The sequence below is a fragment of the Pempheris klunzingeri genome, chromosome 1 (genome assembly GCF_042242105.1).
Source record: "Pempheris klunzingeri isolate RE-2024b chromosome 1, fPemKlu1.hap1, whole genome shotgun sequence".
In the NCBI taxonomy this organism is placed as follows: Eukaryota; Metazoa; Chordata; class Actinopteri; order Acropomatiformes; family Pempheridae; genus Pempheris; species Pempheris klunzingeri.
The window spans coordinates 20,124,856-20,148,443 of record NC_092012.1 but is presented as its reverse complement, the minus strand read 5'-3'; the positions used below and the strand labels follow the sequence as shown (position 1 = coordinate 20,148,443).

The following is a 23,588-nucleotide window of genomic DNA, read 5'->3' as shown; positions in this document are numbered from 1 at the left end:
GTTTTACATGATAACAGCGACGACTGAGGCGTAGTTGTGTCCCATCGCTCTTCCCCTCCTGTTCCCTCCCTGCCCTCGTGTTTCTCTCCCTCACAGATCTCATCACTGCTCCTTTCAACAACTGTGAATCAACTGTCCAGCTTTCTTTTCTGCTTTCTTTGCCTCTCTCTTTATCTGCCGCCTTTTGAAGCTCTTTCATGTTCTTTGCAGTCCTGGACAGAACACAGAGGGTCCTGTCTCTGACCCTGCTCACTCAACATGAAAAGACCTCTCTTTCTTCAAAGGAATTACTACAGTGCTACAACAATGGATACGTAACGGACACCATGACACCATGAACCTGAGCTCTGTTTATTGTGTCTGTTGAACCATCACTGACAAACTGGCAGACAGATGAATGGATGGTTAGTCGCTGTGGGCAGCAGGCACGTCTTAAAGGGATACACCAAGTGTTTGGGCCATTGGTCTCACTGCTCATGTCGATGGTTTTCATTAACTAGTAAAAGACTTACTAGTACTAGTCCCCATACTGATATATAAGAAAATGTAGGTAATGATTATGCTGAATACTATGCCTTATATCGCTGGGCAGTACTTTCACTGTTCCCTTAAGAAGTTAGTTCCCTGTTTTAATGAGAGCCTGTACAGTAAAGGTGCATCGATCCAGGAATTTTGGCACATGGTGCTTTTTTTTTTCTGCCCACACTCTGGATTGGCCTGCCTACAGAGAATGCAAACTCTGCAGCATCTCAAATGTCTCACATTTGTAGCTTTTTCTTCTGTACCATTAAACATCTTTGGGGTTTTAAACAGAGTCGAGTTGAAAACATCAGTTTGGTTTCTGGGAAACTGTGATGGGGATATTTTATTTTTTATTATTTTCATAGACTACACAGTTAATCAGTTAATTCAAAAAGAAATAATTGACAGCTTAGTGGATGATGAAAAAAATATGTTGTCGCAGCTCTAATCAAATTAATTATTTTTAACATAATTAGTACTGCAACAAGCAGCTATGACAGTCAATGATTAATGAGCTGAGCTGCACCACAGAGTAAAATGTGTGTTGTTGCAATAAATGGTTACAACCTTGACGTGAGTGTCCTGACTGACATATGTCTAATATATTGTCAATTCAGTGTTTGGTCTGTAAAATGTCTGCAAATCATGGTTTGCAGATGATATCTCCAAACTAACTATGTATTCACATAGGATATCAGCAGATTCTTACAAGAAGTTGCCTGGAAAATGTCTTAAACAATGAACTGATCATCAAAATAGTTGCAGCTAATCATTTTAGCTTTAGAGAAACTATAGTTTGCTTGTATGGAACAGTGTCCAGTAGTCCACCCACGTCCCTCCAGTTGAGGTGCAGCTGTGGAAATCACTGCAGCAGACGGAACAAGAGCTTCAAACTTTATTTCCTCCTGGGAAATTTTTTCCACTTGGTGGGTGTTTTTTGAGCATCAAGAGTTCATTTTTCTTTGCAGCAAGCAATCTTTGTGGAGGCAGCGACAGGTAAAGAAGACACATGTGCAGTCAAGTCTTTAAACGTCTCCTCAGTATTTCAGCTGTGATAGTGAGGGGAAACTTTGGCTTTCTGCCAGTTAAAAGTCAAAAGAGTGAACTCACTAACTGGCCGTGTTCATTTGGGCTGATTCAGACATCACCCACCTCGACAGGTGCTAAACAAAAACCTACAAACTGAAGATAACTGTTCACAGTTTGGTTTGTCTGTGTGGCTGACTTTAGGTTCAAGTGCATGTGTGCATACATGCGTGTGTGTGTGTGTGTGTGTGTGTGTGTGTATGTGCATGTGTATATCTTTCTTTGCATGCGTTTGTCTGTGTGTGTGTGCGCGCGTGTGTGTGTGTGTGTAGGATGCAGATGGGGTTTTGGGAAGGAGGCCAGCATACACAATTGCTCCATTGAGCCGTCTTACACCCCCCAAGTCTCTCTCACTCTTTCTTTCTCTCACTAACACACACACACACACACACACACCCTGGTGAGACTTGTCACAGTTTGCTCAGTGCAGTCTGAGTTCCCAACCGAGTGAAGTTGAAGGGGCTTCAGGGTTGAAGTCTTGTGGATTTTACAATCAGACCCCCCTCCTCTCTCACTCTCTCACTCACTCACTTACTCAATATCTCTCGTATAGATATTACTATGGAATGGCTATAATTTTAAGTTATACTCTGCCTAATGAGCTCCTTTGAAGCAGAGCAAGTTTTTCCGACAGCTATGCATCAGTAGGGGTGTTTGTGTGTGTGTGTGTGTGTGTGTGTGGGAGGGAGGGAGAAAGGGAGAGAGAGTGTGACACACTTCTGATACTTCTGTGATGTTTTGGATACCCCCCCTTCCCTCTGTCATGCCTTATTAAATGTCAGAGACAGGCAGACAGAGAGCAGCACTGTTTCTTATCCAGGGGAGGTTGACTGAACAGCTCCAGGCTTCGCTCTGACTGTGCTACAGCACTGGATGAAAGCCCGACAAGATTTCTTCTCTCTGCCTGCCCTCACTCTGTGTGTTCTCCCCCATACTGTTAGCATGAATTTTTAATTTTTGCTTTTTAATTGTACACATTTAATTGTGCTGGAGTAAACAGGCTGCCTGCTAAGCTGCACCAACATGTTTGACAGCTAAATAACTGCTGGATGACTGGTGTCAATGCCGTATTGTTTGGTTCTTTGCTCTGCTGAAAGAAAGACGAGCAGATTACGTTGAGGCAATTGATTTCCTTTTCTATTAAAAGGCTCTTTGTGAATTATATGATTGTAAGTAACCCCAGAGGAAACCACAAACACATCACCCAAAGCTATGACAACCAAGAAAACCAGTCAACTCCATTTTAATGATTTGTTTGTTTCTGGTGGAGCAATCAGCCGCAAGTAACACAGAAAATAAGTCATTAAATGTGACTTCTTACAGTTTAGAAAGACGGTAATGTTTGTCACATTGTGTTTACTTTGATATATCTAAGGCATAAACTCACGTGAATGTTGACATTCAGACACCAGGTGACCTGAGAATGTGCTTTTACAAGCACGAGCATAAAGACTATATTGGTGTCGGGGGAAAGATCACGCAGTCCTCTAATGCTACAGAACTATTGCATCCTCTTGCTCTGCTTTCTGGTCTCCGCAGTCCTTTTTCCACTTTCCTGTCTCCATCCATCTCTCTTGGCGTCGTACCGGGATGTTCTCTCCCGTCTGCCAACTAGCTATAGCAATAGTGTAATCAGCCATGCACAAAGTGTTCTACTATGATATTTCCCTTCAGCAGTATTTCACTAGAGCAATTAGATAAATTAAAAAAAAATTCAAGAGTTCAAGCAGAGTCTAAATCAGAGTTCCTGAAAAGCGGCTTTAGCCCAAAGCATCATGGTCTCACTTGAAGTCCTTTGAGCTGTTGGACCACATGGTTAAATGTCAGTGCTGTGACTTTTCCAGGCCTGTTTTTCCTTTCTGTGCAGCTCTTTGTGGCTGAGCAAGCCTTGAGAAAGTAACCAAAAAGCATTCAGAATGTTAAGTTCGTAACTGACGAAGAAAAAAGGAGGGAGACGAGAGTAAAGAGTGCGAGATGAGGGCTGATCAGTGGAGGAGGCATGTGTTGGGGAGACGCAGAGGGGGCGAATCAGACGGGAGGAGATGCCACCACACGACAAAGGAGCAGATGGGAGATGAGATGCATTCAAAAGAAATACAGTTGGGAGGAAGAGGGAGGTGGGGATGCTCACAGGTGGAAGGTTCAGCCATATTTAACTTGACAGTTTTAGCCCAAACTTTGCAGTTGCAGAGGCACAAAAACAGTTTGCTTCAGCAGGTTGTGCTGCAACAGTGCATTGCTGGAAACCTCTGCTGGGAGGTAAAACGCCTGCAAATACCGAAACCCTCCGTCTACATTCTCATGGAACCTCGCTGTACTCCTGTGTGTAATGACACCTCAGTAATGGCTGTTTTTAAGAGCTGCTCACAGCAACAAGCTTCTCTACACCCCTTTCATGTTGAACATATGCCAGAAGATTGTGTGTGTGTGTGTGTGTGTGTATATGTGTGTGTGTATGTGTGTGTGCGTGTGGCCCGTGGATACAGTGCTGTGATTAAAGAGGAGGAAAGAAAATGTGTCTTGATCTAGATTTTTTCTTCTCCTGAATAAACAACTAGCAACGCGAGCCAGAGAGGACAGCATCACCACAGGGTGCCTGAATCAGGGATATTAACACAGTCACAGTGTTAACCTTTGCCGTCCCAGTGATGAGCATGTCACTTTTTTTGTACAAAATATATAAAGTATCCCAAATGGCTAATATATTGGGGGTGTTTGGGGGTTGTACTGGAGATAGAGATTGTTGGCTGCAATCTAATTTTTGTTTTCTAGCAAACACGGCACTCTTTGTTTGTAGCGGTTGCTACTTGACACTAATTCATTCATATATAGACAGGCTGGCTCTATAAACAAAGGACTTAAGAGTGCAGGAACTGCAAAAACTCCTAGAGTTAGTTTGTGTTTTTACTGGAAAATTAGGTGAAGCTTACTGGAAAAGTGGTGTTTCTGTGGTCTTTGTTTTCCTAAGCATGCGAAGGTATGTTCTTGTCTCCTGCCAGCCGTGGGCGGCATGGCCAAAATCATCTTCTTTAAATGGGAACTTCCATACAAACAAGAATAACCGCCTCACATGAGACAACACTTGACTCTAAAATAAAAGACAAAAGTCAAAATGGCAGCTTTAAGGCTCCAAATGAGAACAGTAATTTGAAGTGCTGCAGGTTCTGAGGCCAACAGGTGCAAATAAATACCAGCCTGACTTCAGTCAGTGGGATGCTTTCTCCTCCTGCTGTGTGTTTACAGTTTCACTCGCCTCCTCCATGTCTGACCAAGTCATTTGTGAGATCACGCATGGACTGTGAGATCCCTCTGTAATGAGATCATGTGAGAACATGTGGCTCACAAGAAAAAAGCACCTGCAGTGTAAACCGTTGCAGCGATGACGTCTTTTTATAAACCAGTCTGAAAGTTAGCATCACCCCGGGTCCTATGACTAAAATGCCAATGGGATTTTGCTATTGGATTTTGGATTAATCAATAAATAGAATTTAGGGACTGTGGTCTGCGTAACATCGCCGACAGCCTCTGCAGTGTCATTTAGCCACAGAGTGGGGTATTTACTGATGTACTTAAACAAAACACAAAAATCTTTTAAGCATGTTTAAGAAACAGACCTTTCAAGCATTTAACCAAAAACCCATTCAAAAAGTCCAGTGACACTGAGATGAGGAAACCGGAAGTACAAAAATTATTTCTGACTCATATATAATAACCAAATTCTAATTCCCCCTGAAAATTTGTGTCCATATGACTTCATGGTGAAACATGAATTGTCTGTCTTTGTTCTTCATCCCTTCACTTCCCTTGTGATTATTTGTTGGTCCACTCCAGCTCTCAGTCTAGTTAGTTTTAGTTTAAGTTTAGCTACAGAGTTCATTTCCAGTTCAATCTGAAGAAGTTCAAAGCCCCCTCACACCAGGCTTTGGGTGAAGTCATTCTTTTTGACATTTTAGATGTTTATCTGACCAGGCAGGTGTGTTACACATGACTTCCTCTTATCCAGAGAATAGTTATAAAATTTAGTTTTGAAAACCCTCTCCTGTGTACCCAGGAAGGCTGTGGTTTTATCCCCTTTGGGATAAATAGTGCTGTATGATGAGGAAGTCAAAGGTCAGGCTCAGCTACTGAGCCTGGCTCTGATCAGAGACTTGGACCTGAGCTGTCCAGTTGGAGGACATTTTCTCTGCTGTATGCTGCCCTGCGGGTGGAAGCCTGCACCAAACCACTAGAACAAAGTGTTGATTAAAGTCGGATTTGAGATATACAACATGAATCCATGTATTTCTCCTCTGCTGTCAGTCAGTTGGTCTGTGGTCCAGACTAAAATATTTCAAAGATAAATTGGATGGATGTGATAACATTTTGCACACACATTCATGGTCCCCAGAGGATGACTCCCTCTGACTTGTGGGATCATCCGACTTTTCCTCTAGCGCCACAACAGGGCTGAGATTCTTGTTTTTTTTGTCAAATGTCGAACAACAAACAAATATTGGATGGATTTTCATGAACTTTGATACAAACATTCATTTACTGTCCCCCTCAGGACACACGCAATATCCACTTCCTCAGGTACACCTGTACTATCTCGTGTAGTCTAATACAGCTCCCTGCAATAATGTCTACTTTTGGGACGCCTATTATTCTGCCCCCGTCTTGTATGCAAGTAGGAAGGAGAAAAGAATTACATCTCTCAATATAATGTAGTCTAGTACAACACCACCGTTAACCATGACCTCAATAATAAACTTCAAATAATTAAATGAATTGATAACAAAAACGAAACATTCTAAACTTCTTAAAGGTAGATTGTGCAGGTGCACCAACAAAGCGACCGCTGAGTGTAGACTGTAATAACTTTGCTGATCCTCTGACTTTTCATATAGCGAAAATTCCTGCAAAACAAATTAAATTCCCAATAGCCTCAGCTGTACTTTGTGCCTAGTGCTAATTATAATGCTAACAGACTAAACAAAGATATTTAACATGGTAAACATTATACCTGCTGAGCACCAGCATGATATCATTGTGAGCACATTAGCATGCTGCTGTTAGCATCGCGCTCAAAGCACCACTGTGCCTAAATAAAGCCTCACAGAGCCGCTGGCATGGCTCTGCGCTCATCGTCTTGTTTGGAGATAAATTAGTGGCTAATTTAATTTTGTTTAGCAGCGACCTTACACAGTTGAAAAACAGAAGGAGCAGTCGAGTCTCCGAGATAATCTCAGCAGTCTCTGGGCGTACAACCAATACAAGTATAACAGTATAATACAAAACAGAGTAACATTTAATTTAAGCAGGGTTTTCAGTAATGACTACCCTCAGCAGCATATTGTATCATCACTGTGTGCTGGTTCCATCAGTGTGTTTCATTGCCTTCCCTCCCTGCTGCTATCGATGCCTCATGCACAGTACTCTTATCTCTTGGAGGGATTTTGTGATGAATTAAGCCTTCAGAGCAAATCAGATTGCTGGCACTGCTTGTTGTATCAAAAACATGGTTTAATCTGGATCTACACTGTGAATTCAAAAACAGTTTTGGCTTGAGTTTGAATTTATTGCAGGGAGAAGTCCCATGTTAACTTGTACTTTATCACAAATGGACGTGAGTAAAGATGCATGGTGGTGTGTGTGTGGGGGGGGGGGGGGCGGAGTACTCTGCATGTGTGTTGCTGAACTCTTGGCTCCTATCTGACTTAATCTATCAGTGGATGTGATCAGATTACTGTGGATTATACTCAGACTATTAGAGGCTCGACCAAGACCACATCAAACACACACACACACACATTCACTGACAGACAGATAACCGTGCATGCAACCACACTGACACACAAAGGCATGTGAGCTCACAAACGCCCACATACACAAATATGAACTGACACGTGTTAACACACACACCAAACACACAGACTTGGTCTGATCTGTTGGGGGCTTAAAGTCCATCCCATTATGAAAGGAGCAGGTGTGTGAGCTCTGTTGTGCCCCACATAAACCCTTCACTTGGCAGAGAAAAAAAAAGATTATTAAGACTGGTAATTGCTCCTAAAACTTACGGTGGCCCAGAGGGCCTTCAGTCTGAAATGACATTTTGCATTCTAGAATAGTCTGGTGGCTTTGAAGAGAGCAATAAGCTACTTTCTCTGGCCAAACAATGTGGTGTGAGACCTTGTTGAAGTTTTATTTTGTTGTGTTTTGACCCTAATAGCCTTCATCTAAAAATAGACCAAACCAACCTAGAATTTTAATTTGTAATATTAAATTTAAATGAGTTCCATTGATGGTGTGCTTTTTCCATTGTTGTAAATTCTTTAAAGATTTGTGTGTTTTGCCTTTTTTATTTGAAGGCAAACTGAAATATCTTGAAGACATTGTATGGAGGAGAGGCAGAGAGGAGCAGCACTCTGTTTTCCTCAGACTTCCTGTGAAGTCACGACATGACGAGCCAGAGATGTGTTCAGTTCAGTCAGCTGTAAAATAGAAGATAGAAATGGCTGCTGTGACGTGTGCAACAGCCAGATTTAGTCTAAAATTCGCTCCATCACTCTTTTGACATCTGACTAGAATTTGAATATTTGAAATGTTTCGTGACGGCCTCAATTAGTTGGCTTCAGGTGCTTTGGCACAGCATGTACTTTGTTTCTATGAGATTGCTGCTCATGACCTGTCACGTGCCATTTTCTCATTTGCCCCGTCAGTTTCCTGTCACCCTGTTACAGCATGACACATAAAGCCCCCAAATTGGCTTTCTTTTCTTAATGAATATGTATATCTCTGTGCTGTAAGATGCTTGATGCTGCCTTACATAACCAACATAAAAGCATGGAGACAAACACACACTGCAGGGACGCGAACACCCATGAGAGTTGTTAGGTTAAACCAGGAAAACAAAGCAGCCGCCACTGGAGAAAAATCCTAAAAAGGCAGATTAAACAAGACTAAAAGATGGCCAAACAAAACAAAACGGAGCTATACCTCACACAGATATTTAAAACCACCCCTCACATGCCTTTGTAAAGGATGACCCCATGTGTCATGACAGTCTGTCAGATGGCAGACTAAAAGACTGCTGCCAAAGTCACATAGCAGAAGAATGAAGATGAAGTGAGAGATGAAAAAGACGTGGAAGGCAGAGAGAAGGAGGGGGAGATAGAAAGGAGAGAGATGCAAGGACTAAAGAGGGTGAAATTGTCAAAGTATGAGAAAATAATGCCCTTAACAATTTCCCAGAGCGCAGAAGAAAGAAGAATCTTCAATTGCTTGTTTTGTGCCAAAGTATTGGATTTCAAGTTCTATAGAAAAGAGAAAATTCCCACCTGCTGTCAGTCATTACAAACTCACAGAATATTGTTTAGAATTCTAGTGGAAATGCCAATGATGCACATTTTGATGAGACGTATTAGCCATTAAAAAAGTCTTGGGTTTGAATATGACCCTATGAGGACACCACATAGCTTCAATCAATTAGAGAGTTAATGTAGAGGAAGTTGAATACAGAAGGTATATGATACTGTCGGAGTGGAATATGATGATATCTACACACAGATGGAGGCCGGGGCCAATTTCACAGCCATTCATGCAATGCGAGTTTTTAAAAATAGCTCTCCAACATCTGGTCTCTATTTACCCTTTTAAATCATCTTTCAATCATATTTATAGCAATCATTTGCTGATAAATGGTGTACTGGTCTGTAAAAGCACTACATTGTCCTCATCATCTCCTAATGTTTTCAGTCTTGGTGCGATCCGTGATGGACTGCAATTCCCATAAATCACAGATGCGCTGCACTTTCTCCCCCATTGCTTTTCCAATTCACTCTTCTCCTTTTTACATGAGGGTTCAAGCAGTTTCCCTCCCCCCATTCCTTGTTTCTGTCTCTGTCTCTCTTTCACTCCCTCTCATTTGCCCTCCTGTCACCTTGTTCTCCTTACCTGTCTAAAGTAAGATGATGGATTTCTGCAGTTAAAATGACTAAAATGGAACCTGGAACTGCTGCCGTAAAATAAATATTTGGCATTTACAAGCTGTTCCAAGCAGTTGGGTTTCCCGAACTCTGTGCTTTAGAGGGTACCCACAGAATTACCTCGGTACTGCCGAGCACCAGTTCATGTTAAATCAGTCTGAACCAAATGTCAGTACCTGAGAGTGCATCAGGGTGAGAGCAGTGTAGCAGAGTGCACATTGGAGAGAAACGGAGACGGCGAGACTGTCACTCATGCAGCTTGTTCAATCCAACACGGTTGGGGTAATGGCGAGCTGAAGCAGTCGCAAAACCAGATCAGATAACGCTCCCTGGAGAGAGGGGTTCTACTCTGTAGGCTGTTCGAAATGTTCCACGTAAATAATAAAACCCTCTGAATAAATAACAATGCTGAAAATGACATTTTTGTTATTACAGAGGGTAATTACAGAGAGAGGTACCGGTATCGGTTCAAATGTCCAACCGGTGTCAAACCCCATTACAAGCACGACAGGAAGCAAACATATAAAGACGAGGGACTTGAAACAGATTTTTAATTCCCAAGTAGAATATAAACATTTTTAACATTAAATGATGGAAATCAGTGCAGACAAGTCAAGAAGCAGGACTTCACGCTGTCGTCACTCAGCTGTAAACTAGCAGATAGGATGTCAGCAAATATCCTTGTGTTTTGTTAAGTTGAGAACAGCTGCTCAATCACACACACACACACACATACATGTCAAAGTATCAAAAGCCTTTTGGCAGACTGCCAGCAGGTTGGAGTTGTGCAGAGCTGGTACCAATAACTTAGAATACGATAATGTTCATTCTTTATCATTAGCTTAGACTTTAATGCTGAATAGTAGCGTTGACAGTGCCAGCTGTAGGGGTGCTGAGAAGACCTTTTTATCATGGAAGACAAATGTCACGGTAATGAAAGCACAGGTGTAAATAATGCCTTCGACAAGGGCTGAATTCCATTTAGCTGCTTCAGTTTTTGTGTCCTGGTATTGCCAATGCTGCCTCACTGTCACACTGTTGTACTGTCATGCCTTACTGGGACACTTTGTCAATGCTTTTAGTAACACCTGTTCTTTCTCTGCACAGTATCTGTTGTGAAAAAGGCCTATAGTGCAGGCTGGCTCGCTAGTATGACTTACTGAGGCACCTACATGGGTCATAGCCATCATTAATGTCATGAGCTACTCCTGTGCTTTACTGCTATGACATACTTTAAAATACCAGAAAGGTCTGTAGGATGAGATGTCGCTTTTCTCCCACTCAGTTAATGTCTGGGTCATATATTTAACACAACCTCTGCTCATTGAAAAGTTGGATGATGGAACCGTGAAATCTTTAGGGCTTTTTTTTAGACATGACCGTCTGCTCTGCTGTCAGGCTCCTCATCTATAAGGTGCTGCTGGGAGGTGGATGTGTGTGTGTGTGTGTGTGTGTGTGTGTGTGTGTGTGTGTGTGTGTGTGTGTGTGTGTGTGTGTGTGTGTGTGCAGCATTAAGGTAAAGATGCCCTGACCGTCCTTGATGTCTTTATGCTCTCGCCAAGGTCGACAGTTTCTTTTCTCAAGTTTACCGAACACATTTTCCCAATGTAACTGTTTCTAAAGAGGGGACTGCCTGTAGACGGCGAGGCAGCGAGGCATGTAAAGAGGAAGCAGAACATTTGTTTGACTCGAGACTGACGACGTGACAGATATGATCAGCTTCTGGGAGACAGAAATAAACACCTTAGCTGGCTTTATCAGGTGTCTGTCAGTGCTTAAAGGTCTTATAATCACGTTACAGTGGATTTGCCACAACAGCCCAGAATATTTGACTAAATCACATCACACATGCAAATGTGAGTAAACCCGCTGCTTGTTTACAGACACTCAACAGCAGTGAAAATGGTCCCTCAGGTTTCTAATCTCTACTGGATCAGCCATGAGGGGGGACGATTTTGTACCCAGCTCAAAATGTAGAGCCATGAAACATTTCAGTTTAAAGAGTTGATCATAAAATGTCAGTAACTGAGGCCCATAGAAGCAAAAGCGTGAAATCAATTTGGAGTTTTATCTTACCTGAAAATGTGTCCTGTTTTCCCCTCACACTTTCTGCAGTTAGTATACAGCCAGCATTACAGCTTTCATCCTACACTGAGCGTTGGCGTCTGACTGTGCACACACTCAGCTGTGATGAGCGCCTAAAGAAACTGATTTTATAGTAGTTGTGGGTGTAATTGTGTTTCTGTCACTAAAAAAACAGGTATTAGTTTTAGAAGCGACTGACACGCTGTCCGCAGCAGATGAATGGAAAAGCTGTGAAAGGGTGAAATGATGTCACAGAAAACGGCAGCAGTTATTTTGTGACTGGAAATGCAAAGGCCTAGAAACCATAAAGAAAGCAGTGTGAAAGTCAGTTTTCTGCCTTTTTATCGCGTCTCTCAGGTGTAGAAATAAATACTGTACGTGGTGGCTTTGAATCCACACCGTCATTGGTTTTCTGGAGGCAGCAAAGAAAACAAATCAATAAAGCATTTTGGAGAGGCTGAAGGTGAATAGGGACTACAGAGCAAATAAGACAGTTAGACAATAGTTTTCTAAAGTCAAGGGTAAATGTCTGCACAGGGAATGAATGGCGCTAATTGCTCTGCCTGCCACTGTATTGATCCAGTGGGTTTTAATGGTAACACATATGGACACAAGGAGTGGTGACTCTGTGAAAATGTTGAGGCACAGCTGCCACTGATGCACTAGTGAGTTATTGATGATTGAAACACGTTTGAATAGATTTATTCATGGAGTGCTTTGTAAGCTTTATTTGTTCAGCGTTTTACATAAATAGAATCCGGTTCACTGGACATCCTGGAGTCTAAATGGAGTCAACCTGAGTGAACAGCTGCTGAGGCAGACTGCAGTTCACCGTGAACGTTTGTAAAGCACTCACTGTGACGGTGATGTCATCACTTCAAGGCTTTACTGGATGACCTGATCAAAAATGTGTTTTCTTAATAATGCTAAGATGCTTTTTGAGTTCACACACGGTCTTTTCTCTCACTAAGTTATTCCTGTACTGTAAAACCACTTAAGCTTTAACACTTAAGTTCCTTCGCTGCCAGAAACAATGTGAGTTGGCTGAACTGGATGAATAATTCATTGCCGTTCTGGCTTAAGTTTATCGAAGATTAGTTGATTCCACTAAACTCCTGTATGATGTTTCACAGTGTGACTGTCTCCACGGTTCTGTAAACTTCACAGCAAAGAAGCTCAATTCATTAATAACTTGAAACTCCTCTGTCTTGGATGGGATGTCTCGCAGCTGCTCCCCCGTTTACTTGCTTTCAGATTAAACTGTGTGTCTCTTTGCTAATTTGTATGTCTAACTGTGTTCTGTCTTTTTCAGGATGACTGGGGCTCCAGTGACTCGTCCAGTAGGAGCAAAGCTCACATCTCTGACGACAAGTCTCACAGCCTGGAGACTCTGCCACCAGGTAGGAGACCTCACTACCCATCATGCACTACAACCACCCTGTGAAGGAACTTAATGCTTTTTGGTGTCTTAACAAATATAATTGGTTATATTCAAAGCCGGGATATTTGACTCTCTGCCAGGACCAGAGAGTTCAGTATCTCATTGTTTGTGGTTGTGATTGTACCACTGGAAAAGTCCATCCCAGCTGTAAAGCATGTGCATGGCAGACATTGTGTCCCACAGTGATGCTCCCACAATCTAAACCATTTCCTTTTTGGAAATGTGGTAACACAGTTGCATCATTTTAGAACTTAATTACCAGCAGAACATGAACGTCCTCAGCCTCTGTAGCCTTACCATGTTTGAATAGCCACTGAGAGAGAGGAGACAATTCAACACGGCCAGCAGTGCGATACAATCTTCAAATACCGGAGCTGCAAATTTATCCAAAATAATTCAAAGATCCATTTTAATCTCGCCGCAAACCCAGCTATGCGTCTCCGCCCACACTTTGTCCAACCGTGCAGAGTGGAAGCAGAGCAAAGCAGAAAAGTCACAGCCGAGTTCGTGCGCAGCGATTTCTCATTCAGCTCTCATCCTCAGCCTGACTCAGAGCAGCCACCCCTCCTTCACAAGCCCGTGACCTGCGAAAGCTGAACACACACTCTTATCTGATCCAGCAGTGGAAACGCAATCCAATTTGAATGTTGGAGTGGGGGCATTTCAACTTCAGGGTGACTTTACACGATTACAACGATGGCGTATCACAACATCCACAACACACACACGCACACACACATAGGAGGAAACCGAAGACGAGGGAAAGTGGTGAAAGGGGAGATGGAGGGAAGGACACTGTGAGAGTAAGGGATGAAAAGATGGATGATAAAGTCGTGGTGGCAGTGGTGGCAAGGAGAGTGGAGGAGCAACAGTTTTCATTGGAAATAGTCACAAGCGTCTCCTGTGACCTGCTTAAAACAACCAGACCGTCTCAAAAAAGTAGCACTTGTATGAGAAAAGACAAGAATGTTCTCAAATACTCTTTTAACTCTGTTACTCTATTATATGGCAACGCACCAAGTAATTATTACAGTGAATACCTGAGCATGTGTTTTTGTCTTTTGAGTGCTTTCTCATTCAAAGCTCGGCTGATCCAACTAACTTTTTATTGATAAACTGATCTAGTAATTTTTCTTTTTAATTAATCAGTTATTGATTACATTTTGTATATACATGTTAGAAAATAGTGAAACATGGATATCATAATTCTCTAAAGCTCAGGCTGTGCTTGATCAGAACTTTAGTTGAAAACCCCAAATATCCAGTTTACAGTGATTCAAGCAGAAAGATCCAGCAGCAAATCCCCACGTTTAAGAAACAGTAAACAGCGCAGATTGAAAGATGAGTCAATTGACAGAATACTTGCTAATTCATTTCCTGCTGATTGAGTAAACAATTATTTGAGTGATCATTTCAGCACTTTTTGTGTTAAGATTATTTTGAAAGTCTTGTTTTTTGCTGACCTCCAGTGGTTTAACTTCTCAGTTTGCTGCAGTGATGTGGAGGTGTACTGCAGGACGCCGTGACATCACTGTCTCAGGGTCAGGTACGGTTACATCCGTCCATCAGTGATGCTGATGCTATGTGAAACACGGCTTTCCAGCCTGGTGTTAGGTTCGTCTTTAAGGGTCTATTTGGGTCGTTTTCAGGGAGCAAATCAAATAAGATGTGTGTGTGTGCATCGAGCGTTGGCGTTCTCTGAGCTGGTGGGCGGAGGAGGGCTCATGGTTCAGTACAGATAAAGGGGGCGGATGTGAATGCGAGTCCTGCATGCCAGTTACCCTCAGCTGGAAACAGGACAGCATTAAGGGATTTCCAGAAAATGTTGCAACAGACAAAAACAGTCAGGCAGCAGCTGTGGGTGGAAACAGCTCAGTGACGACAGGGAGAGTGAAAACTGTTCAACAGACCGTGCCATTCACCAGTACACGCTCAAAGGGGCTAAAGCAGCAAACCACCAGCGGGGTCTGGATGGGTGTACCTGCCACGGTGGCCTGAGAGAGTATCGGAAAAATGTCAGCTAGATGAGTAATCCCAGCGAGAGAGCGGGCCGTTAATCTGCTGTGAGCGAGTTCAGCGTACAAAGAAAACAGGAGGATTGATGGAGAGACCGCAAGACAGAGATTTTCAAAGTCTGAGCTGAAGACTTGCAAAGTGTGAAGTTGAAACATTAATTTCACTGCATTAATTGCTCGCTGCCACTAAACAGAGATATCAGGAAGGACATCACACACTCTGGCACATGCAAGCATTGTCTTGGAGGCGCCGTCATACAGTCCCAGGCAGATCATCACAAGCTTTCTAATTAGCATGCCAGACATTCACATGCTGTCAGGGTAGACACATGCGCACACACACACACACACACACACACACACACACACACACACACACACACTCTTGCCGGCTCTTTCCTCCTCAGCAGGCTTCGTTTCTCTGTCTGTCTTTCTGTCTGTCTGCCTCTGCCTGTCATGCACACACTCATCCATACTGAGAGATAGCGTAATCTCACGCTACCATATGCTTAACACAAGTCATTAGCAAAGCAGCTGCACCCGGCTAATTAGGTGCATTATTATTCGTGTGTGTCTGTGTCGCAGTAGTCAGTGATAAACTGTGAAATTAAACATGACAACTTTCTCTGTTTAGTGTGCAGTGATCTTGGTAATCTGGACAGACAGACACAACATGCTCTGCGTGCGTGTGTGTGTAGGTTTGATAATGTTTTTCCAAACTCATATTTTGGGCAGCAGTAAATTACTAAATTCAGAAGGATTGTTTTTTTTCTTACTCAGCATGGTGCATAATAAATGTTTTTGTGTTTTCTAGCTTTGCTAAAAAAGTCTCGCCTTGTCTTCGTTTGTTGTTTTGAATTCTGTTCTGCATAGTTTCGCGTATAAGCAGCATAAATCTCATGTCAGCTTTCCTCGGTGCCATGTTTCCACCTTGTCAAGCAGGAGCTTGAAGCCGCGAGGTTTCCTTCCTGTCACTCCTGAAGGATTCTTGCATCAGCCAGGCTGCTGCCTGCATTTCATATTCCCACTGATGTATAATCCCATTCATTACGGAGACACGCTTTCAGCCTCTGTGAGGGTTTAAACTTCATCTTTGGAGATGCTTTTATTTTTGGATATGCTGTGTTTATTCAACAAGTTTTTCACCAAGGAGCTGCACAGAGAATATTGTTCTTATCAAAACCAGGGTATGCAATTTAGAATATTTAAAGTTCTACCATCTTTCCACCCACCACCTCAATTAAACCACACTTGTGATGAATAATACAAGTTACCACCAAAATAGTTTATTCCTCCAACTTTTATGGGTGTATCACTTGTGTGCTTAACATACATACTGTGTGTGTGTGTGTGTGTGTCCAGGTAAGGTCCGCTGGCAGGATTTCGACCAGGATCTGTACGTTGGAGCCACGGTGGTCCGACCGGGTCAGGATCCATACGCCAGGAACAAGTTCAATCAAGTGGAGAGCGACAAACTGCGTATGGACAGAGCCGTGCCCGACACAAGACATGACCAGTACGTATCTCTGCCATTGAACAAAATGTCTGTCATTAGCACACACGCACACACACACCGATGGGATTGGATTGGACCACAGTCCTGTCCCTCTTAACCTTTTCGTTGCATGTGTGATTGCAGGGACTGTGTGTGTACATGCTGTCCTTTGCTGTCTGTCTATTTGACTAATTGCTACAAGACCAGATTAGATCTCTTGGTAACTCCCTCTATTGTCATCTATTGGATAAAACCAGGAAGTAGCAGCAGAGCAGACGAGCACTGCAGACGGTTCGCTGTCTGCTCCATTCATAACACAAACCTCTGCTAATGGCTGTCTATTGTTCTACTTGTTAGATGAATGAGGAGACAAAAATAAATCATGGCACAATATCTGTTGGATCTCTTTGTTAGAATGATATTCTGTTTTCATGGGCTTGATTCTGGCTAAATGTTCTCTGAAATATTATGCAGTCACAGACAGAAAATAAACTGCCTAGCTTTATCTTTGAAATGATCTCTGTCCTTGTAAAATTTAAGTTCAAACTGTTCAGCTTTAAAGCTCTCTGAAACTGAAACTAAACAGAAGAACTGTAGATGAAGACAGCAGCAGCGTGTAGCTTTAAGAATGATTTCAGAACAAAAGGTCCTGGATAACTTTGAGTGTTAAGCACTCTTTTCGAGCCATGGAGCATCACCAAACAAAAATTGTCATTTGGTGTGTGTGAGTCAGTGTGTGAAGCCTAGCCTGAGTGTGTTTGCTTCCTGTGGTATAGTTACTGTCACTGTTGGCTGCTTTCAAGTGAGACATTGTGGTCTCTCCTGAGCCAGCAAGGACGCTGCAAAGCGCTCTGAACCTGCTCTCAGAGAAGAAGAATTTATTTTCATACCCCGAGTAAGAGAAACACGTCCTCCCCGCAGTGGTCTTTGGTTTTCTGGTTGTGCCTCCACCTGCTCTGAAGAGAGATGACAGCATAATGGAAAAGTGTGTGTGTGTGTGTGTTTCATCTCAAGTGGATATTTTTTAGGGTGTTTAAAGTCACTATTTTCATTATTTCCAAGTGCGATACCTTTTTTTGGTAGATACATGCTGAGTGGTTGAGTGTTTCAGCAAGAGGATTAGTATTAGTTTCATTGCTGTTTACATTTGAATACATTTGTGAACATTTTGGCAGTGATTCTCCAGTCTGTGTAGTAAACATAATGGGCCTCATGCAAGATAAATTGCGGCATTCAGCAATTTTCTGGTACTAAGTTTCTCTTGGGTGCCAACAAAGTTCACAGATGGTCCAGACCTGTCTTCACTGGGGAGAAAAGCTTGTCCTGAAATCTTACTGCCTTAATCAGAATGAATTTGAAGCTTAAAAATGATACTCTTTTACTCTTTGTTATAACAATTTTGGGAATGAAACGTTCCAACAAACGGAGCAGAACAGGTAGCCTTATATGGCATGTTTGGGGCTGCTAATGATCTAATCTCTGGAGAGCGTGCCTCCTCGTGAACAGGTGGCATTCATCAGGCTGAGAAGGGCGCTTTACAGCAACCTTTTCCAGCTAAGTGAGTTTGGTGTGTCTGAATGGGGGCACAAGAGACCTTTAGGGAAATAAGAAAGTGTTCTTGCATGAGGCCCAGTGATTTGTAACTTTAGCTGTAAATCAATTTGAGACACAAAGAAGTGAAAGTGAAAATGCTACCAGCACTGTCATCTTACAACAGTATGTCATCGGATTCAGTCAATGGTTTTATTCCCGCTGTGTCTGTCTACATACACACTGTGCGATTCAAAGACAATTTTTTTATAAAGGCAGTGGTGTGGCGTCACTAATGCATTGATTTGGCTTGGACAGCTCGAGCCATTAGCCTACTAAAAGAGCAGGGATGTGCCTCCTATTGATCTGCCAGTGATGTGTCATTTGCGCAGCATGCAGCAGCACTGATTGTGCCTTTTTCAGGAAAAAAAAAAAAAAAACGGCTTCGTCTGGTTTTTGTGAGGATGCGGCCCCTTCATCAGTGCTTTCAATACAAGATCAAAAGAACTTGTAGGTTTATTCTCCAGCTATATAAGACTCTCAGCCAGTTGCCAGCACTAGATATGTACAGGGAAATGTCAATTTAAGATTGATGCAGCTGCGTTGTGAGTGTTTCCACAGTTCTGTCTCTGACAGATGCGGCACAAGGACAAAAGGACTGCACACACCATGTACACAGATGGTTCAATGACAGTGTGTGCTGTGTATTGACTAAGCACTGTACTTTTTAAACAGCACTTACTGTACATCTGGTATGTGTTCAAGGCCAACTTGAATCTTTTAAATTATAGGTGATAGTTATTTTGAACTCACACACACGCCCTCACACACACATACTTACAAATCTGTTCATGTGATGTGTGTATATATAGAGTGTGCAGGGAGTTGCAACAGGATTTAACAGACTGGTTGCAGTGTTGAGAAAAGAATTTGTCCCACAGTGTTGAATGCCCCATTTTCTTCTCTTTATCCTGTCCTTGGCTCCTTGTCTCATGTAGCGCACTATCACCCATGTTCCTCACTTTTAAGACGGAGTTAGGATTTGTCTCTGGGAGACACACACACACACACACACACACACACACACACACACACAGTCTCACAGGATTTTTACCCGGCGGTCTACAAAACCCACCGTCAATCCCAGCTTCAGCAGAGCATTACCTTGTGTGTGTGTGTGTGTGTGTTTCCCTGCATCTCCTCCATGTTTATGAGTGTGCGTGCACTGAATCCTATTGGTTGTGTTCATATATTCAGAGTGAGTGTGTTCAGGAAGCAGTTCCAGCTCGCAGCTTTGCTCACACATTCATCCGTGCGCGTATGTGTGTAGGAGTGTTTGTGCATGTGTGCGTCTGTGCACATGTAGGCAACGAGGCTTTTGTGGTTTTGTATGTTCTGTCTTTTTAATTCTGAATTGTGTGGTTTCTCGTGTGTGTAGTTGCAGACACAAACAGTGGAAGTCAGAGCTGCCGGCCTCCAGCGTCGTCATCACCTTCCACAATGAAGCCCGCTCTGCTCTGCTGCGGACGGTGGTCAGGTAGGTGAATGGTGTGTTTTCTGGCCAGTTAGGAAACTTTTCTATTGTGATTTGTAGGCTGGAGTTCTCTTATTTCTTTCTCTCTCTCTCTCTCTGTTTAGTGTCCTGAATAAAAGTCCAAGTCACTTGGTCAAAGAGATCATTCTGGTTGACGACTACAGCGATAACCGTGAGTAACGCTTGCAAACAAACCTAATAATGTCAGTGCAGAAATACATATGTATGTACAGAAGTGTGTGTATCATCTGTGTGGCATGTGCTCTGCGTGTGTTGCAGCGGAGGACGGAGCGCTGCTGGGGAAGATCGAAAAAGTCCGTGTGCTGAGAAACGACCGCAGAGAAGGTAATTGGTGGAAGAGAAGCAAGTTTTATATAAGTTTCATCCCACAAAGAACAGTCTCTGTGCTCTTTCTTGAATGAAAGTAATCATCCCATGTTTTTGTTTGGGGGCGACATCAGTCAGTTTGTGTGTTTTCTAACCCTCAGGACTGATGCGCTCGAGGGTTCGTGGCGCAGACGCTGCCACAGCACCAGTGCTCACCTTCCTGGACTCTCATTGTGAATGTAATGAGCACTGGCTAGAGCCGCTACTGGAGAGAGTGGCTGAGGTACACAACCACACGCACACACACACACACACACAAACATATTATCATAATTATGCCTAAAAAAAACTGAAACACCAAAATGCACCAGTCCTCAGATGTTTATGTTGTGATATAAAGAAACTTAAACTGAAAAAAAACTTAAACTGTAACTGCTTAATTTCAACCCAACCAGCCAGAAAAGCCAATAACATAGTGTTAATGTTTCAGGGTTGAATGTTCCCTAAGACTAAGTGTTAGATTAGATATCGTTTATTGATCCCTCAGTGGGGAAAGTTTGCTGTTACAGCTGCTCAAAGGGGACAGACAGAAGCACACAGTTAAAAGAAATAGAAAATTAAATAGCAATAATATAATATATACAGAGGAAAAACCTATATACACAAAGAAACAATTTCAAACAGTTTCAAAATTGCTTGAAATTGCTTCACAATAATAATACACAATACTGTAGGGGAATTAGTTTTTCCCAAGGCATGACATGTCTTCAATAACACAGGAGTGTCTGGACTCTTCCGTATAAAAGCAGCACTGAAGTATTGAACTGTAAAAGGTGATCGTTCTCTTCATGGCCAACAAGAGGGATTCAGATTTCCATCCAAGACAGCAGGTTGATTTGATGTAAAAAACATTTATGTTTCCTTTTTTTCTAACCAAAAAAAATTAAAATCCTTATTCTAAAAGTCTATTACAGACTAACAATGATATTCAAAGTGAAGCCTTTTAGTACCGACTAGAGAGGGAACTTCGGGATTAAATGAAATCTAAGCTGAAGTGGGACACAGTGTGTAAAATGGAGGTCGTTCTTTAAATATTCATCTGATATGTCTGAAAAATAGTCAGATTCTGCATTTGATCCTCCCAAAAGTGGCGTTTTGTCATTCCCTAGTTAATAAATGCCTGCAGCAAACATTTTGCTGTCAAAGGAACTGACTTTTGTTTTTCTTTGCTTTAGATGCACTTCTTAATAATAAATCACTTGACACACGCAAAAAAGGAGGAAAAATGCTATCTGTGTGGGTGAAACCCCACAATGTGTCATATGAAAATGTGAAAATTAACAAAGTCACTCAGTATCTCAGTATAGCTTGTTTCTGTTGTTGTTGTTCAGGCCTCTTAAGCAAAGCTTTCTCTGAACTACTGTATGCTGTGGCTCAGTGGGATTCAGCTCCGGGTTTGATTTGCTGTGGCAGAGACGGAGCTGCTTTACTTTCCGTTCTGCTTCAGGAAACTAAATACAGAAGATTAACTAAACATATGAGTCATTGGGGTTGAGGAAAATATTTACTTCTGCTCTGAAATTCCAAAAAACACGCTGCAAAGGACATATTTATTAATGAGCCAGATATCCTGTCGTTCCCATTCTTTTTTTTCCAAAGACGAAAAAAGTTCAAATTCATTATTTTGTCTCTGTCCTTCCTTTTCAGGACAAGACCAGAGTAGTTTCTCCCATCATCGATGTCATCAACATGGACAACTTCCAGTATGTAGGAGCCTCGGCCGATCTGAAAGGAGGTACAGTGCACACACATACAGTGTCCTGTGTGGTCCAGTGAGAGCTCGACAACAAAGCTGTGTGTGCTCCACTTATTAACAGTTGTCACTTAAGGCCGCTCTTGCTATTTCTCACAGACAAGACCAGCACTTTTGCCAAGTAGTTACCCAGCATGTGTAGTCCGTTTCACTAAGTGTCTTCCACACACTGCATGCTGGATTTTGAATATATATTGCATTCATACTGATAAAGTGTCTAAATGAAGTACACTCAGACATGTCATTTTGTCATTACATGACATGTTTTTTATCTCTGCAAAGGGTTTCAGCCTCTTTCAGCTCATGGTTTTTGGTTTTACGGCCGCAATTTTTCTGCCGCGGATCACTCTCACTACTCTCATAGTGTCATTAGAGCGTTGAGCTTTTTAAAGCTTTCGTTTGCAGCAAAAGCTCTAAAAACTCACTGTGCACCACCTGCTCAGCAGCAAACAGCAGAGCGACACAGTTTGCATCTAGCTCTAGCTGGTGTAGCTGCTGCCAGAACAATGTACTGCACTATGCATATTAGTACATGCAAAAGTATCTCTCCTTAAACCTCTCCCTTTGCACACATAGATAGATAAATAAATATACATATCTATATGTATGTGTGTGTGTGTTTTGTGCTTTCTAGTGTAAAATTGGGACACACCTACATGCATTGTCAGATTAAGGGGTTGGGCTCTCCTTGCTGTCACGCAAACACATACAGACATGTGAAATCAGGCAACTGCAGATGTTTCCAGTCAACTAATCTGAACCTGCCAAATCTAATTATATAACCGGACTGATACTTAATCCCAACTAATGGCCATAATGGTGTTGTTCTTTCGTCCTCTGTGTGTTTATGTTGTTAGGTTTTGACTGGAATCTGGTGTTTAAATGGGACTATATGACTCTGGATCAGAGACGAGCCCGACAAGGCAACCCCATTGCCCCCATAAAGTAAGACAGATGCACTCACACATCCGCCCAAGTGGCCATACATGACTGACACACTTTATTTGTCATTTGCCTCCAACTGCTGCCCTCTTTCTCTCCCTGCCCCTGTAGGACACCAATGATAGCAGGAGGTCTGTTCGTCATGGATAAGGAGTACTTTGAGCAGCTGGGAAAGTACGACCTGATGATGGATGTATGGGGAGGAGAAAACCTGGGTGAGTACTGCTACAGTGCAGATGGTGTAGTGCAAAGTAGCAGAGCGATAATGGTGGTCAGTAGATGACTGTGACACAGTAATCAATGTCAGAGGAATCGAAAATCTTGATGGCTGAAATAGTGGAGTGTGATTAAGAGTGAAAGTTAAGTGGCAGACGGAGAAAAAGAACTATAACTGCTGTCAACATTTACCTTCAATACACTTTGCTGTTTTTATGTGTTGCACCCCGACTGTCTCTTTCCATGACTATCAGCCTCTAAAGGTGACAGATGCGTCTTTCACTTTTACCAGAGGCGTTAAAGAAGCAGTCTGGCATTTTTGGAAATGCACTGACTTTGCATTTCTTGCTACAGTAAGATGACATTGATACTAACACATATTTTCTAAATATGAATCTTATTGGTTTCATCTTAAAAACCCTTAAACTTGTGGTTTTGTGTACTGGACTATTTCATGGGCAGGGGCTGCTAGGTTGACTTTGTTACCTCTGACCAAAGCCAGGCTGCCTCCCACCCTCTATTTCCAGTCTTTATGCTAAGCTAAGATTAAACCACTGCTGGCAGTAGGTCTATATTTCACGTACAGATATGGTTGGTATTGATCTTCTCATCAGCCTC

At 42.4% G+C, this 23,588-nt stretch overlaps 1 protein-coding gene across 1 annotated transcript in view; it reads left to right on the top strand.

Moving 5' to 3' along the window:
• galnt2 (UDP-N-acetyl-alpha-D-galactosamine:polypeptide N-acetylgalactosaminyltransferase 2) overlaps window positions 1–23,588 on the top strand; it is a 51,528-nt gene that overhangs the window by 16,143 nt on the left and 11,797 nt on the right. Inside the window, exons 2-10 of the mRNA XM_070845739.1 lie at window positions 12,970–13,057; window positions 16,476–16,629; window positions 19,577–19,675; window positions 19,777–19,844; window positions 19,952–20,017; window positions 20,161–20,282; window positions 21,707–21,794; window positions 22,670–22,757; window positions 22,866–22,969. Coding sequence (XP_070701840.1) covers window positions 12,970–13,057; window positions 16,476–16,629; window positions 19,577–19,675; window positions 19,777–19,844; window positions 19,952–20,017; window positions 20,161–20,282; window positions 21,707–21,794; window positions 22,670–22,757; window positions 22,866–22,969 — 877 coding nt within the window. The remainder of the gene's footprint in view (window positions 1–12,969; window positions 13,058–16,475; window positions 16,630–19,576; window positions 19,676–19,776; window positions 19,845–19,951; window positions 20,018–20,160; window positions 20,283–21,706; window positions 21,795–22,669; window positions 22,758–22,865; window positions 22,970–23,588) is intronic.